Raw genomic sequence first — 17,606 nt, forward strand, 5'->3', positions numbered from 1 at the left:
GTCAATGCTCACAGAGGAAGGGAGACTGACTTGCATCGTGGATATCCAAACAGCCAAGGTAGCGGCAATATTCTTAAATGGATTTTGATATGAACACCTGGGCGTTTAGCTCCTGCTGAGAAGCCTGGTGCACAATGAACTGGAGGACCGGTGGCCTCTGCAACCCATGTCTTCCACACAGCACCCATCACACTCCTGTTACATCACACTTGGACTGCAGGCTTCATTTTACCTGCCTGGCCCCAAGAGACCTTTGGAGCCTAAAATCACTCTATTTACCCATGCAATCGAGTATTTCAATAAATAATTTGAAAGAAAAATTGTCTGTGTGTGTGTGTATCTGTGTGTGTGTGGTTAGTTGGTTTGAGGGCCACACCTGGCAGTGCGCAGGGCAGTGTTCTTGGTTCACAGATCATTCCTAACAGTACTCTGGGAACCATATGCAGGGCTGGGAATCAAACCTGGGTCTTCCCTGTGCAAGCCAAGTGCCCTACCCTCTGTACTCTCTCTGGCCTCTAGAAAAGTGAATTAGTTTGGCATCAACCATTTTTCTTAGCTTTGGGAAGGCAAACTACGACACAAATTTGTATGGCTCATTTCTGGGACCTGGATTCTTTTCAAGAGGAGATCTCTTGAACCCGCGCTAATGATCTGAACATATTTCTTCCCTTCTTGAATAAATTTAAAGTGGATTTGTCCAGTTCTAGATTAGAATTGATTCTAATGACTGATCTAAATGAAAACATGGAGAGAACAAAAGATATAACTTAATGGTAGAACTCATGGCTGGCATGTGGGAGGCCCGGGTACCACCATTTCTAGCACCATTAAAAAAAAAAAAATGTTTTTGAAGAGTTTTCATTATGCTGTTTCATGTTGAAATATCACTCTACATCATTTTGTAAAGAAAGTGGGAATAAGTGGATAATAAGGTGGGTAAGAGGAATCTGTCCTGCTCAAGAGGCTCAGCCTCTCTAATTGCCTCTAAGGAGTGGCCAACGTACCCCCCACGAAGGAAAGCTCTTCTTCTGCAGCCAAGGGCTGCAACAGGGTCAAGAAAATAAAAAACGTGCCGAAGGACGCAGTGCGCAGGCGCGCCCTAAACCACCGCCCGTTCTCGGGACCGCCCCGACCCCCTTCCGCCCACACTGCGCAGGCGCCTTGACAGACCGCGCCTTCCCTCCCCCTCCCACCGCTCCCGGGGTCGACGGGACGCCCGCCCGCGGGACCGGCCTTCTGCGCAGGCGCCATCCCGCCTCCCGGCCCGCGGACCAATCGGAAGAGGCGGCGCCGGGGCGCCTGGGTGCTGACGCCGTGGGTGGGGCCGGGACGTGAGGGCAGCGCGCTGGCGTCACAGGGCGGCTATATAAGTGAACACAGGCGCCGCCCCTCCGCCCCAGTCACTGAGCCGCCGCCGAGGACTCAGCAGCCTCCCCCTCGAGCCCCCTCGCTTCCCGACGCTCCGTCCCCCCCGCCCGCCTTCTCCCGCCGCCGCCTTCCGCAGGCCGTTTCCACCGAGGAAAAGGAATCGTATCGTATGTCCGCTATCCAGAACCTCCACTCTTTCGGTAAGCCGCGGGGGAGAGGCCCGGGTGGGAGGTCGGGGCCCCGGGGGGCACGGGAGGGAGCGCCGCGCTCCCCTTGCGCAGTCGGGGCTGCAAGGGGCCGCCGCGCTTGGCGCCCCGGCACCGGGTTCTCCGGAAGGGGCCAGCGGAGGTCAACCCCGAGCCGGGCCCGGCCTCTCGGGTGGCGCATTTACTAATGGCTCCCGGGCCGCCGCCGGCCACACCCGCCCCCTCCCGCCAGCCCTACGTCACGTCCGCACGTCACTCGCCGTTGTCTCCCGAGCGAGGGGGGGTGGGGGCGGCGCTCGCGCTGAGTGACAGGCGCGCGCGCCAATGGGGCGGGAGGCGAGGCCCCGCCTCGGAGCTCGGGTTCCGGGCGGTTGCATCAGCCGCGGGTGGGGCGCAGCCGCTTAGGCCCCGGCTTCTCCTGGCACGTGACCCGCCGCCCAGGGCGGGCCGGGCCCTGCGAGCCGGCTGTCCCGGACTGACCTGTTCCCGAGAGCCCTCAGAGGGCACATCCAATCCCTTGCTGCTCCGGGGCCCTGGCGGTTTCGGTCTCTTCTGCAACGTGGAAAGAGGGCGGGGAGGGAGACGGGAAGGTTTGAGCGTTGGATCCCGGCGGCGCTGTTAACCGACTTGACCCTTTCATTCCCAGACCCCTTTGCTGATGCAAGTAAGGGTGATGATCTGCTTCCTGCTGGCACTGAGGATTATATCCATATAAGAATTCAACAGAGAAACGGCAGGAAGACCCTTACCACAGTCCAAGGGATCGCTGATGATTACGATAAAAAGAAACTAGTGAAGGCGTTCAAGAAGGTCGGTCTCCAGCGAGGTGGTGGTGGTTCATGTCGAGCGGGGTGCATGGGCCAGCCGGGGCCTTGCTTTTGTTACTCGGCCTGATTTATGTTGCCTTCCTTTTGTGTTTGCAGAAATTTGCCTGCAATGGTACTGTAATTGAGCATCCAGAATATGGAGAAGTAATTCAGCTACAGGGTGACCAGCGCAAGAACATATGCCAGTTCCTTGTGGAGGTGGGTTCAGTCATACCTGATAAACTAGTTGGGGCCCTACCTTGACATAGTGCAGACTTGCTCTCAGTCTCCATTTCTGCTGAGGACCAGTGTTTAAGTGCATCAATATATTTTTGCTTGTGTAGTGTTAGCATGGGCCCACTTTAAAGATTGACATTAGTGGAGCCAGATAGAGCTCCTATGCTTGGTAGCGTGCTTGCATCTCATAGGGTTCCCTGAGCACTGCTGTGTATGGTCTAATTAAACAGTCTTATATATCACACACATACATATATATCAAAGTGTAAATTGCACAAGTAGGAAGTGTTGGTAGGTTCCCAGTGCAAAAAATACCACTTTGTTAGTGTTCCGAAAGGCCCTCTGGAGGATAGGTTTTTGTGATGGTTAAGGCGTGCATCTTGATTCTTGGCTACTTATCAGTGTTCAGAACAAGATAGGCCCTTTTTTTTTTTTATGGCGGTTTTTACCCTAAACCACCCCCCTTTGAAATTTCGCCCTTTTCTCTTTGCAGATTGGACTGGCTAAGGACGACCAGCTGAAGGTTCATGGGTTTTAAGTGCTTTTGGCTCTCTGAAGCTTAAGTGAGGATTTCCTTGCAATGAGTAGAATTTCCCTTCTGTCCCTTGTCACAAGTTTAAAAACCTCACAGCTTGTATAATGTAACCATTTGGGGTCTGCTTTTAACTTGGACTAGTGTAACTTCATGCAATAAACTGAAAAGAGCCATGCTGTCTAGTCTTGAAGTCCCTCATTTAAACCAAGATCCAGCGGTAGATGCCTGGCAGTGCCCAACCTGAAACAGCAGTAACATGTTTCAGCCAAGCCCAGAACCCCAAGATCACTATCAGCCATGTCTGGCCGGAAGCTCCTGGCTCTCCCTCTGCCCTGAGAATGTCACCATGAGCAGTGCTCCCTGAGAGAAGCATAGAGGCGAGGGCGGGGTGAGGCAGCAATGGCCACCCGGCTGTTTGAGGGCACCTCAGGCCATGGAAGGGCCCTGGCCTGGTGTCTCCAACCTGGCCAGGCGGGCAGAGCTTCAAGTGACCATCTTCCCTCTAGTGAGGTGACAGGGCATCTGGTTTGCCACCAAGGTCTTTGACCAGACGCCAGAATGTGAGGCCAACCTTCTATCTGAGTTAAACTTTTGACAAGGGAACAAATTTCCAACTGATGTGTCATGTAGCTAGCTGTAGAGCTTGCAGCTGCCCGATGCCATGTGAAGTGACAGACTGGTTTTGGTTCTCCCCTTCAATTTTAATGTTATGTAATGTATTTAAACCCTTATTTAAATAAAACTTGTTTTCAGAAACACCTGACTTGCAGCTTCTGTTTCCTAGTTGGTGTTGCACTGTAGGAACAATAAGAAACGCAGTGGTGGGGCTGGAGCAAAAGCACAGCGGGTAGGGCGTTTGCCTTGCACGCAGCCAAGCTGAGTTCAGTCCCCAGTATCCCATATGATCCCCTGAGTACCACCAGAAGTAACCCCTGTGCATCCTGGGTGTGACCCAAAAAGCAAAAAAAAAAAAAAAAAAACTGGTGGGTATGTCTACCACAGTTGCTTTGCTGGGAAAGGGGTAGGTCAGGCCACACCCAGCAGTCTCAGTGGTGACCATGGGGTGTGCAACACAAGCACTATGGCCACTTGACTGACATCCACCTAATCTCAAATTCGGAAAGGATTTTAGAGCCAGGAGAGGCTTGTCCTTGTTTCTCCTGAGTCCTGGGGCCACTGGTGACCAGCTTGAGCCTTCTAGTCTACTCTGGGTGGTTCCGGGCTATCTCGGTTCCAGTTAGGAGAGGATTTTTGTGGTGAGAAAATGAGCAGGAAGTTGGAAGATTCCAGAGGGCCTCGGGGAGAGGATTGCAAAGGGATGTCCAGGGTGTTACTTAGGCAATTGACTGGGTTGGTTCCATGGTAAAGAACAGTCAAGTTTGTCTGGTTCTTTGGGCCATCCTGTTAGACATTACCTTCTCTGTTACATATGAATCGGCCCTAATTTCAGGTAAAAAGACCCAAATGGCTGAGCTTAGAATGGACATTAGAAATCTAGTTGGCTGTAAATTCTAACAGGATAAAACCTTGTACACAAGGTCAGCTACCAGAATGCTATTGAATCAACCACAGGAGGAAGAATGTACCATTTAATGTACATGTGGTACCCAAGGCATTTGTGTAATCAAATCCTGAAAAGGATTAAAGGGCATAAGGGCATTTTGTTGGCCCCAGAGATGCGGTCCACTGTTGCCAGTTCACTGCTATCGGGTCTGCCCTGGTGGGGGCTGCTGCTGGGTTCAGCACCATAGGACACTAGAAGTTTGTGGGGTTGAACCCTAGGACTTCAGCATGCACTCAAGCCCTTTGAAGCTGGTAGGAGGGGCTCCCCCATAATGATGTCTTGAAGCAAACGCAAAAGCAGGATTCACTTGTCCTGCACATCACTAAAGGAGACATGTTTGAATGGTTTGGGGTGTACCTCAGGGCCAAAATAAAGCATAATTGTTTACATTTGATGGTGAAAATAAGATCTGGGTGTCCTAGTGATAGTACAGTGGCTAGAGTGGTTGCCTTGTACATGGCCAACCCAGGTTCAACCACCTCATGGTTCCCTGAGCACCGCCAAATGTGGCCCCAAAACAAAAAATACGCAGAAGTCCTCAGCCTAATAATGTTAACCTTTCTCAAACCCAGAACTCAAGTCTGCTCTTCCCACCAGCTGACCTTTCTACTTCCCGTGTTAAAGAGTTGGCCTTACACATTACCAGCTCGGTCTGTGCACTGCCCCTGTGCAGTACCACCCAGGGCCTACCTACTCTTCAAGGGCCTACAAAACACCCAGAGTACAGCTGGGTAAGGTTCCTGCCTTGTATGTGGCTGACTCGGGTTCTATCCCTGACACCACACAGGGTCCCCCAGTCCTTGCCAAGGAGTGATCCCTGAGCACAGCTGGGTGTAATCTTAAAAAAAAAAAAAAAGTCTGGGGCCGGAGTGATAGCACAGCAGGTAGAGCGTTAGCCTTGCACGCGGCCTACCCGGGTCCGATTCTCGGCACCCCATATGGTCCCCCCAGGCACTGCCAGGAGTAACCCCTGAGCATCGCTGGGTGTGACCCAAAAAGCAAAAAAAAAAAAAGTAAACTGGAAAGAAATTGGAGCTGATGTGATAGTACAGGAGCTTGGGCACTTACCTTGCCCTTGACAGATTTGAGTTCAGTCTCGTCCTCTGAGCATCACCAAAAGTCATCCCTGAGCACAGCCAGGTATGGCGAAAAAAAAAAAAAGTTAATTCCAAAATTTAACTGGGCTGGAGCAATATAGCACAGCGGGTAGGGCATTTGCCTTGTATGTGGCCTACCCGGGTTCGATTCCCAGCATCCCATATGGTCCCCTGAGCACACCAGGAGTAATTCCTGAGTGCAGAGCCAGGAGTGACCCCTGTGCATTGCTGGGTGTGACCCAAAAAGTGAAAAAAAAAGAATTTAATCAAATGCAAAATTGGGGGGTGGGGCAATAGCACAGCGGGTAGGGCGTTTGCCTTGCACGCTGCCGACCCAGGTTCGAATCCCAGCATCCCATATGGTCCCCTGAGCACCGCCAGGCGTAATTCCTGAGTGCAAAGCCAGGAATAACCCCTGTGTATCGCCAGGCGTGACCCAAAAAGCAAAAAAAAAAATAAAAAGCAAAATTGTGTTTAACACTACAAAAGATAGCCATGATATTTGTTGTTGTTTTGAATCTCTCCAGTGATCAGAGACCCCTAGGCTACATCCGGAGGGGCTCAGGATGCTTGTGCCAGGGATTGAACTCTGGCCACATATGTGCCTGTTCCGCTGTGTCCCAGCTGTCTGAGCCATTTCCAACTCTGCAGTGTGATTGTTTTTCTCTTTACTTGTTTTGGGGTCACACCCAGAGGTGCTGGACTGGCCCAATGAGCTTCACCCCATACACTACATAATTACTTGTTGTTGTTGTTATTTTAATTACTTGTTTTTTTTTTTTACTGCACCTGGTGATGCTCAGGGGTCACTGCTGGCTCTGTGCTCAGTGATTTTTAACCAGTTACCCCTGGTATGCTGAAGGGACCATATGGGGTTCCAGGGTATTGAGCCCAAGTTGGCCCAAGCATGCAAGGCAAGCACTCTATTCACTCAGCTCCACACATCCCATAATTCTTCCATATAAACGTATGTAAACATAAGAGAAAAAGTATAATACCTTGGCCAGAGAGATCATACAGCAGGTAAGGCACACATCTTGTACACAGTACCCAGGTTCAATCCTATACCTATATGGTCCCCCAAATGATTCCTGAGCCCCACAAGGAATAAGCCCTGGTGTGACCCAAAAGCTGAAAAAGAAAAAAAAAAGACTGACTTTTCCTCTCTCCCATAGCACTCCTCTCCCCTCCCCGTTTAAGTGTATTGGGCTGATTGTGGAGCCGAAGCTCACACAGGCCATGGTGCCGGCGTCTGGGTGAGCCCCCTGCAGTGCAGCCGGAAGCTGGCAGGGAATCACGAAGAGCACAACCGCTCAGCGCATTAGCTGTACCAGGGATGGAACTTGGACCCTTTTGCTTGCAGGATCGATACTTCAGCCCCTGAGCCATCGCCTGTCTGGGGAGGTGGGGAGTGTGCGGGGAGGTGCTTGGACCACATCTGATTATGCTCAAGATCTCTCCTGGCAGGGCTCTGGATCATATGCAGGGATGGAACCAGGGGGAAACCCAGAAAGTCTATTGTTTTGGGGTTTGTTTTGATTTTTGTTTTTGTTTTTTGGGTCACACCTGGTGACGCTCAGGGTTACTCCTGGCTCTGTACTCAGGAACTACTACTGGTGGAACTACTCCTCAGGGGATCATGTGAGATATCGGAGATCAAACAGGTTGGCCACGTGCAAGGCTAACCCCTCCCCACTGGACTATTGCTCCAGCCATGTTGTGTCATTTTGTAGCTTGTTTTGGCCGTCCTAGCTGCACTTGGAGGCAGGGAGGGTGGGGCGGGGGGCCATTACTAGTGATCCTTGGCCTGGCCTTGCAGCCCTGACCTTTTGGACCCTGGGCGAGGCATGGAGGTGCTGAAGGGGAAGCAAAACAGGGAGCATGAAATGCCAGGAACAGAACTCAGAACCTAGTCCACACCCAAGAAGCCTTTTTTTTTTTTTTTTTTTTGCTTTTTGGGTCACACCCGGCAATGCACAGGGGTTACTCCTGGCTTATGCACTCAGGAATCACCCCTGGTGGTGCTCGGGGGACCATATGGGATTCTGGGATTCAAACCTGGGCCAGCCGCGTGCAAGGCAAACGCCCTACCCGCTGTGCTATCACTCCAGCCCCCCAAGAAGCCTTTTAAGCTTGTATCCAGGGGCTGGAGCGATAGTACACAGGGGTAGGGCGTTGGCCTTGCGCGGGGCTGGGCTGGGCTTGATTCCCAGCATCTCGTGGGCTGCCAAGGATTCCCAAGAGTAGTTCCTGTGTGCAGAGCTAGCCAGTAATTCCTGTGTGTGACCCAAAAACAAAGAAAATAAACCTGTATCCAAAGCTAGAGGGATAAGGGCCAGAGTGATAGTACAGCAGGGAGGACTTTTGCCTTGTATGTGGCCAATCTGGGTTCGATCTCCGGCATCCCATATGGTCCCCGGAGCACCTCCAGGAGTGATTCCTAAATGCAAAGCCAGGGGTAACCCCTGAGCATTTGACCCAAAAAGCCAAAGGGAAAAAAAAAAAAGAGCTAGAGGGATAGATAATATAGGGGTTAACATGCTTGCCTCAAACACAGGTTGACCCTGGTTCAATCCCTGACACCACCTATGATCTCTCAAGAACTCCAGGAGTGGCGCATATGCTGCCTGAGCCCATGTGTTGCTTGCTCCTGTGTGGCCGAGCACATGTGTCTCCCGCATCTCCCCTCTTGAGATGTGTACTTTCATGCATTCGTGTCTAGTGCTAGGATGTATGTAGGGGCTCTCTCCACCCTTGGAGAAGCCCGCATTCTCTCTTGAGCACATTACTTTTACTATTTTCTCTTCCACTTATCCCTCCTCCTTCCCTTAAAAAGCATCTAAATAAAATCTGTTTACTTAAAAAAAAACTCCAGGAGTAGGGCTGGAGCGATAGCACAGCGGGTAGGGCGTTTGCCTTGCACGCAGCCGACCCGGGTTCGAATCCCAGAATCCCATATGGTCCCCTGAGCACCGCCAGGGGTGATTCCTAAGTGCATGAGCCAGGAGTAACCCCTGTGCATTGCCGGGTGTGACCCAAAAAGCAAAAAAAAAAAAAAAAAAGCCTCTAAATAAAATCTGTTTACTTCAAAAAACAAAACAAAAAAAACTCCAGGAGTAGGGCTGGGGCAATAGCACAGCAGGTAGGGCATTTGCCTTGTATGCGGCTGACCCGGGTTCGATTCCCAGCATCCCATATGGTCCCCTGAGCACCACCAGGAGTAATTCCTGAGTGCAGAGCCAGGAATAACCTCTGCGCATCGCCGGGTGTGACCCCCCCAAAAAAAAACTCCAGGAGTGATTCCTGAGCACAGAGACAGGAGTCAACCCTGAACACAGTCAGTCCCTACAGGAGAGCCACAAAGCACAAAGAAAAAACAGAGAAATGGGGTGCCAGGGAGGAAATTTGGGCACAGCAACATCACAGAGCCAGGAGAGTGAGGCCCCAGATTGTATTAGAAATGATTTTGACGCACATATGCTGCCTGAGCCATGTGCTGCTTGCACCCACGTGGCCGAGCACATGTGACGCCCGCATCTCCCCCCTTGAGATGTGTACTTTTATGCTTTCATACTTTTGTGTCTAAAGCTCGGTTATGTGTAGGGGCTTCCTCCACCCTTGCAGAAGCCCGCGTTCTCTCTTGAGCGCGTTATTCTTACTATTTCTCTCTCCCACTTATCCCTTCTTCCTTCCCTCAGAAACCTCTAAATAAAATCTATCTACTTCAAAAAAAAAAATGATTTTGAGGGGCCGGAGCGACAGCACAGCGGGTAGGGCGTTTGCCTTGCACACGGCCAACCCGGGTTCGATCCCCGGCATCTCATATGGTCCCCCAAGCACTGCCAGGAGTGGTTCCTGAGTGCAAAGCCAGGAGTAACCCCCGAGCATCGCTGGGTATGACCCAAAAAGCAAAAAGAAAAGAAAAAGAAATTATTTTGAGGGGCCGGAGTGATAGTACAGCGGGTAGGGTGCTTGCCTTGCACACAACTGGCTCTGGATAATCTCCCACATCCCATATGATTCCCCCGAGTCCACCAGGAGTCACCCCTGAGCACGGAGCCCTGAATAAGCCCTGAGCACCACAGGTGTGGCCCACAAAAAAAAAAAAAAGAAGAAATGGTTTGAAACATGGACCAGTACTTGATCCCCAGCAAGCCTCCTGAGGGGCTCCTTAGGAACCCCGAGGCCCTGTGTGCAGTGAACAGGTAGACTTCCTGCCTCTGCGTCTGCCGGGACTTCCACCCCGCTCTCAGTACTGGGAAGGGAGCCCAGCACCTCATAATCACACCCAGTGTTGTTCAGGGGCTACTCCTCGCTTAATGCAGTTCCAGTGCTCAGACCAGCGCCTTCTACACATGCATCTGCTCTCGGGCCTATTTTGTCTCTCTGACACACCTAGTCCTTTATTGTATTCTTCAGAGTTCACCACTCAAAGCAGTTAAACAGGATGCGGAGACGGAGGAGAGCAGCTCAGGCAAGATAGCCCAATGGGCTACAGGACCAGCCTGGCATGCATGAGCCTCCGAGTCCATCCCCAGCACCACAAGACTCCCCAACACATCCCCGCCCCCCAGCGCTGTCTGGTGTAGCCTGTGAAGTCAGAAATAAGCTGCTGGGGCCAGAGTGATAGTACAGGGGGTGGGGGGGGAGTGTTTGCCTTGCATGCCTGGGTTCGATCCCTGGCATCCCATATGGTTCCCCCGAGCACCACCAGGAGTAGTAATTCCTGAGTGCAGTAATTCCTGAGTGCAGAGCCAGGAGTAACCCCTGAGCATAGCCAGGTGTGACCTCTCCAAACAGGGGCGGGGGTGGGGGGAAGAAGCAGTACGTGGTTTCCTCCCAAGGCTTTCATATCTCTCCGACTCAAAGACGTGCGTGTCTCCGGCCATCAGCCCGCCCCGCTAGCCCAGGTCATGGCACCGTTTAAATAACCTTCAATCTTCATTCTTGCTGAATGAACTAGCCTCGCAATGGACCGTCGGCTAAAGATCGGAAGCCCAGGGAACACAGAAGCGGAAAGTGCTAACAGAGCGTGAACAAGACCGAGCTGTGTGCGTGCACCTGGGCCATTGATTCTCACTCCATTCTGGGAGCGGCAGGAACAGCGTGGGGACAGGGCCTCCCCAAGGCCCAGGGAGACAGAGCTGGAGTCCTGTTGCTCCGCTTTATCTGGGGGCTGTTGGACGTCAGAGGGCCAGTCAACCTGCCCTGCTCCGTCTCGCTCAAAGACTTTCACGGAACAAGCACTTTTTTTTTAATTTTTTTTTTCTTTTTGGGTCACACCCGGCGATGCACAGGGGTTACTCCTGGCTTTGCACTCAGGAATTACCCCTTTCCGAACAAACACCTTTTAGATCACTGTTTCCCACGGTGATACCAACCCCCTCCACAGGTCCTGGAATAATCCAGGGGGACATTATAGTCTCGGTGCTACTAGGGGGGAGCGCCTTGTTCACCTCAAGTAGATTTTAGGTCGGCGAGATCATACAGGGGTAAATGCTTGCTTTGCACAGAGCCGATAACGGTTCAGCCCCCCTGCAGCACAGTCCCCGGGGTGACCCCTCAGCACAGAGCTGGTGTAGCCCCCTGAGCATGGCCAGGTGGGTTTCTGGTCGGAGAGGTGGGGGGAAACATTGACTAATTTCAAGGGAGGGGGGTTGGTGTGGGGGTTTGGGGCCATACCCAGTGGTGTTCAGGGTTTACCCCTGACTCTGCACTCAGGAATTATTCCTGGTGGGTCTCAGGAGACCAAGTGTGGTGCCAGGGATCGAACCCGGTTTGGCTGCATGCAAGGCAAGCACCCTACCTGAGTAGTACTATTTTTTTTTTAAGGAAACAATAGAGGGGCCGGAGCGATAGTACAGCGGGTGGGGCATTTGCCTTGTATGCAGCCAGCCTGGAACCCCCATAGGGGCCTCCAGGCCTGCAAAGAGTGATCCCTGAGTACAGAACCAGGAGGAAACCCTGAGTATCGCTGGGTGTGACCCAAAAACCCAAAAAGCCCAAAGGAAAAAGGAAAGGGGACAATAGACAGGATATGTTTGAGAATCTCCTGTATTCAGACCGTAGGATGAGCAGATCTCCTACCGTTATCTGCATGTTGATTTTTTTTTTCTTTTTGGGTCACACCGGCAATGCACAGGAGTTACTCCTGGCTCATGCACTCAGAATTACTCCTGGCAGTGCTCAGGGGACCATATGGAATGCTGGGAATCGAACTTGGGTCGACCGCGTGCAAGGCAAACGCCCTCCCCGCTGTGCTATTGCTCCAGCCCCCTGCATGTTGATTTAATAAACACAGCAACATGATTTTTACATTGTAAGATTTTCCCATTACAGATTTAGCTCTCTTGAAATGCACAAAAGCAAGTTGGCAGTAAAAAGCAAAAGACATGACCTGAGTCCCTGGCACCGACCATTGGCATCGACCTGGCAGGATCAGTGGCGAGCTGGGCGCTTTTCCATGGAACCCAGCCGGGGTCAGTGCTCAGAGCCTTGGGTCAGAAGCCTGCCGTCGCCCCTGCACCCCTATTTACCCTTCTGGAACCCCAGTGCCCTCCAGTTGGAGTTCATCCAAGTGGGAAGCCTGTAGGAGATCCAAACCCATGGTGAAGGAGAAATCCCAGTGGTGGCCAAGTCTAACGGGGCTTTTCCTTTATTGCAAACAGGACAGCCCACCTCTCTCACGGGCAATAGGCTTGCAAATGAGTGAGCCCAAAACTCCTGTATCACTCTCTAGGATACAATAATACAAGAAGGTCCTCATTGGGGTCAGGAGATAGTTTAGCAGGTAACGCTTTTGTCTTGCATCCCCGGCACCACACACGGCCCTCTCTGAGCATAGCGGGCTGCTGCCTTTCCCCTGCAAAATGAAATTTTTTTTAAATTTTTTTTTTTTTGCTTTTTGGGTCACACCCAGCGATGCACAGGGGTTACTCCTGGCTCTGCACTCAGGAATTACCCCCTGGTGGTGCTCAGGGGACCATATGGGAGGCCTGGAATCGAACCCAGGTTGGCCATGTGCAAGGCAAATGCCCTACCCACTGTGCTATTGCTTCACCCCCTCTTTTTTTAATTTTTTTTTCAAAATTAAGTTTAAATGACCATTTAAGCATATGCTCCCAGCCCATCCTGATGTACTGTCCCTTTTTTTTCTATGAGTTTTTATTAAAAACACCATGATTTACAAAGTTGTTCATAATACAGTTGTTTCAAGCATTGAGTGTTCCCAGGACCATATGAGGTCCGAGGATTGAACCCAAACCAGCTGTGCGCAAGGCAAGTGCCTTCCCTATTGTGCTATCTTTCCAGCCCCTGCATTCCTTAAATTTAAAGATTCAGACATTTCTTTTTTTTTTTTTTTTAATTTATTTATTTTTAATTAGAGAATCACCGTGAGGGTACAGTTACAGATTTATACACTTTTGTGCTTATACTTCCCTCATACAAAGTTTGGAACCCATCCCTTCACCAGTGCCCATTCTCCACCACCCGTAAACCCAGTGTCCCTCCCACCCTCCCCAATCCCATCTCCCCCCCACCCCACCCTGCCACTGTGGCAAGGCATTCCCTTCTGTTTTCTCTCTCTAATTAGCTGTTGTGGTTTGCAATAAAGGTGTTGAGTGGCCGCTGTGCTCAGTCTCTAGCCCTCATTCAGCCCGCAACTCCCTTCCCCCACATGGCCTTCGACTACAATGTAGTTGGTGATCGCTTCTCTGAGTTGACCTTTCCCCGGAACGTGAGGCCAGCCTCGAAGCCATGGAGTCAACCTCCTGGTACTTATTTCTACAGTTCTTGAGTGTTAGTCTCCCACTCTGTTATTCTATATACCATAGATGAGTGCAATCTTTCTATGAAGATTCAGACATTTCTATTTATTCTTTTTTTTTTTTCACTTTTTGAGTCACACCTGCTGTGCTATTGCCCTATTGCAAATGCCCTACCTGCTGTGCTATTGCCCCAGCCCTCTATTAAGTCTTTTGTGGGTTTTTTTTGGGGGGGATCACACCGGCAATGCACAGGGGTCACTCCTGGCTCTGCACTCAGGAATTACCCCTGGCAGTGCTCGTGGGAACCATATGGGATGCTGGGGATCGAACCCGGGTCAGCTGCGTGCAAGGCAAATGCCCTACCCGCTGTGCTATCACTCCAGTCCCTCTATTAAGTCTGTTAATCATGGGTGCTTTGATGCTCTAAATAGCTTTCGCCCCATCTTTTAGAATTCTCACGCCTCTGGTTGTCCGTGGTTTTCCTCATGTGCTATTTGAGAGGACACCTACATCTCTCACACCATCTGTCAAGGGGAAGGAGCTCCGTCATCTTTTTGTGTTCTTCATTTTGTTTTGTTTTGCTTGGGGTCCACACCTGGTGCTCCTAGAAAGTGCTTAATGGACCATGCAGTTCTGAGGATGGACCCCAGGGCTCCCCAGCCAATGACAAGGTGTGCCAAGATGTGACAAATGATGCCAGTTGGTGCCATGAGTGACTGTGCCAATAGGTTCACATCAGTGCTCAGGTGTGCCAAGCCAGGCCAGTCAGTACTAGGTGTGCCAGCTGGTGCCAAGGTGCACCAGTCATTGCCACTTAGTGTCAAGGCACATCAGCCTGTGCTGAAATGTGCTAGTCTGTGCCAATTCATGCCAGTCAGTGCAACGGTGTGCCAATTGGTGCCAAGAAGTGTCTATCAGTGCCAAGATGTGGCAGTCAGTGATAGCCTGTGCCACTTGGTGCCAACCTGTGCCAGTTGATGTCAGCATGAAAACCAGTTTGGGAGCTGGGAAGACAGTACAGAAGTTAAGGCACTTGCCTTGTACACCGCTGACCTTGGTTTTGCCCCTGGCACCTCCAATGGTCCTCTAAGCACCACCAGGAGCATGATCCTCCGCCCACACCCAGCCTTGAGTTCGGGGGTGTGTGACCTGTTCCGTGGCCAAGAGCCACCACCCCAGGCTTCCCCAGCAGAGAGACAGAGTGACAGAGGACTCATGGATGGATGGTCAAGTGGCCGGCTTACTGCGGACCTGTTTAGCATACTTACAGAGCATCTGAGGGGGGTTGAGAGAGTGTAGGGTTGGAACTGCACGTCGTTTTGACTGATCATTTACAGAGATAAACCATTTTTTTCTTTTTTCTTTTTTTTTTTGTTCGTTTTTTGGGCCATAGCCACGGATGCTCAGGGGTTACTCCTCCTAGCTCTGCACTCAGGAGTTACTCCTGGATGTACTTGGGGGGCCATGTGGGGTGCCAGGGATTGAACCAGAGTTGGCCGAGTGCAAGGCAAGCGTTCTCCCCGCTGTACTATTGCTTAGCCCAGAGATAAAGCATTTCGATGGAGCCAATTCTTTTGGGAAGATTAACTCAAGGAGACCCTCTGTCTTCCAGGGGCTACACGGAGAGATTCACCCAGGGGTGACTGCATTGTATTGCTTTTCTTTTTCCCTTGCTACTTAATACTTGCAGTTATTTGGATAAGCACAGTAAGAGACATAGATTCCAAAAGTTAGTTGTCTGGGCTCCTGGGGCAAGCAAGGCTTTTACCATAAATCCCAGACTAAGTCCTCAGGCCGCTTCAGCTTGTCCTTCCCCCTGGGGGTCCTGTCTCTTAAGTCATAATGGCTTACATCAAGACTGTGCTTTTATGCTTCCTAGACTGCCCATTTCGATGCTGGGGTGGCTTTGCCACTCGTCCCAGGTCTATCCAAGTCCCACGATGAGGAACCCCTTTTTGGTATATTAGGAACTATATGGCAATCGAAGTCAACCCAGGAGTAGATATACTTTAGAGTCAATCAATTCCCAAATATGAGGAGCACAGCATTAGCCGTCTTTCTGTGTTTCAGCAAAGTAAATGGTAAAATATGAAAATGGTAAAATATGTTTAAGCATATGGTAAAGTATGAAAAGACTACAGAGGAAATAGAAAAGCAAGTCATTCACTACAAATGCATTGCAAGTAATTTATTACAAATAAAGTCCAGAGTTACCAGGTTTGACTTATAAGTAAGTAATGATAAGTCTCACAATGGAGACGTTACTGGTGCCCGCTCGAGCAGATCGATGAGCAACGGGATGACAGTGACAGTGACAGTGATTTATAAGTAATCAAGCCTGACTTGGGGATTCTAGGAACTAACATAAAGGACAGGTTAAAAATAACTCAGGAGATTATGGGTGCTAATTCGGGGATTAAGAGTATTGTAAACTTCTGGGGGGGGGAGGAAAAGGGGCAATTTACTGATGAAGCTTAAAACACTTAGGGTTGGCGCTGGAGCGATAGCACAGCGGATAGGGTGTTTGCCTTGCACGCGGCTGACCCGAGTTCGATTCCCAGCATCCCATATGGTCCCCTGAGCATCGTCGGGTGTGACCCAGAGAGCAAAAGGAAAACACCCTAGGGTTAACATCCAACAGCAGCAGAAGCTAAGAGTGCTTCTGTTCCAACAGCCTGATGACACTGCCTCTGGGAAGCCCTAACTGATTGCCCCTCCCTTCCGCACTGGGTTCCGTGTCCCTTTTTCCAACCCCCAGGGACTCTGGCATATCCCCGCTCTCTGATACTTGCCACCTGGATGATGACACCCTGTTAGTCTCTGACCCCAACTCAGCTGTGATCTCTTTGTCTGTGTCATCACCAGCCTCTGAAGCCCGGAGCTGGGGGTGCTCAGAAAAAGTGCTCTTCACATGCTCGTGAACGATCGTGGTGGCTGGAAGGGAAATGCCGTCCCCAGACTCTTGACTTGACTTCAGGTCATTGAAAGATCATCAGGTGATTTTTGCATGAGATCATGAGGAAGAATGATCTGGACAGGCCCCTTCTGGACCAAGCCCCTTCGTGACAGAGGACTCAGGCTGTGTTTCAGGGTCTCTCCCCCCGTCGGAGGGTTTTGGTGGCAGCTCTGGAGGCTGTAGGTCAGGGAGCCGGCTCAGAAGTGAGGCGACTTGGGCTACGCCAGCACGTAACCAGCAGTGTGGCTTCGGGACAGTTACTGAAGCTTCCTGTGTCTTCGCTGCCTCCTCTATAAAATAAGAAAATGAATGCTACCCCTCCTTCATAGGCTGCTAGTAAAGTTAAGTTGAGTAGTTAGGTAAGTTTGTGAAGCAGCGTGTATGGGGCACTCAGAAAAAAGGCGTGTCTGAAGAAAACGATCTGGTCCCTCTGTCCGACCACAAACTCCTCCAGGATTAGTAGCCTCGGCTCACAGCTCATCCAAATCCAGCGTACTTTATACTTCTGGAGGCAACGCAGGGGCCAGAGCAATAGTACAGCTGGGAGGACGTTTGCCTTGCATGCGGCCAACCCAGATTCCATCCCCAGCATCCCATATGGTCCCCTGAGCACCTCCAGGAGTGCAGAGCTGAGCATTGCCAGGTATGACCCAAAAAGAAAAAAAGAAAGAAGAGGAGAAGGAAGAGGAGGAGGAAGAGGAAAAGGAGGAGGAGGAGGAGGAGGAAGAAGAAGAGAAGAAGGAGGAGAAGGAGGAGGAGGAGGAGAAGCGGCAGCAGCAATGCATACAAGTTACGTGTACATTTATTGAAAACGTTGGTTCATTACATTTGCCAGCTGAGTCCTTTCAGTAACCACACACAGGACCAGCGCGATAGTACAGTGGGAAGGTCTTACACACAGCCAACCTGGGTTCAATCCCCGGCACTCTAGATGGTTCCCTGAACCCCACCTGGAGTCATTCCTGAGCACGGAGCCAGGAGTCATCCCTGAGCACTGCTGGGTATGTCTCCCCAAAACCAAAAGTAAGCAAAAACAGCCACGACCCCGTGTGTAGCCTGCCAACTCAA

At 51.0% G+C, this 17,606-nt stretch overlaps 1 protein-coding gene across 1 annotated transcript; it reads left to right on the plus strand.

The window, feature by feature from the left end:
* Positions 1 to 1,394: 1,394 nt before the first annotated feature.
* Positions 1,395 to 3,915, plus strand: EIF1 (eukaryotic translation initiation factor 1). The gene is made up of 4 exons (XM_004608767.2): positions 1,395 to 1,568; positions 2,221 to 2,384; positions 2,498 to 2,599; positions 3,111 to 3,915. Exons 1-4 carry the CDS (start codon positions 1,538 to 1,540, stop codon positions 3,153 to 3,155), a joined length of 342 nt encoding a protein of 113 aa, XP_004608824.1. The 5' UTR covers positions 1,395 to 1,537; the 3' UTR covers positions 3,156 to 3,915.
* The last annotated feature ends 13,691 nt before the right edge of the window (positions 3,916 to 17,606 follow it).

Source organism: Sorex araneus, chromosome 3 (genome assembly GCF_027595985.1).
Source record: "Sorex araneus isolate mSorAra2 chromosome 3, mSorAra2.pri, whole genome shotgun sequence".
In the NCBI taxonomy this organism is placed as follows: Eukaryota; Metazoa; Chordata; class Mammalia; order Eulipotyphla; family Soricidae; genus Sorex; species Sorex araneus.

Excerpts from the sequence above, each read along its gene's own strand:
- EIF1 (XM_004608767.2), top strand. The coding sequence starts at position 1,538 with ATGTCCGCTATCCAGAACCTCCACTCTTTCG. Across the intron at positions 1,569-2,220 it reads CCAGAACCTCCACTCTTTCG|ACCCCTTTGCTGATGCAAGT; the intron begins GTAAGCCGCGGG and ends TTTCATTCCCAG. Across the intron at positions 2,600-3,110 it reads TATGCCAGTTCCTTGTGGAG|ATTGGACTGGCTAAGGACGA; the intron begins GTGGGTTCAGTC and ends TTCTCTTTGCAG.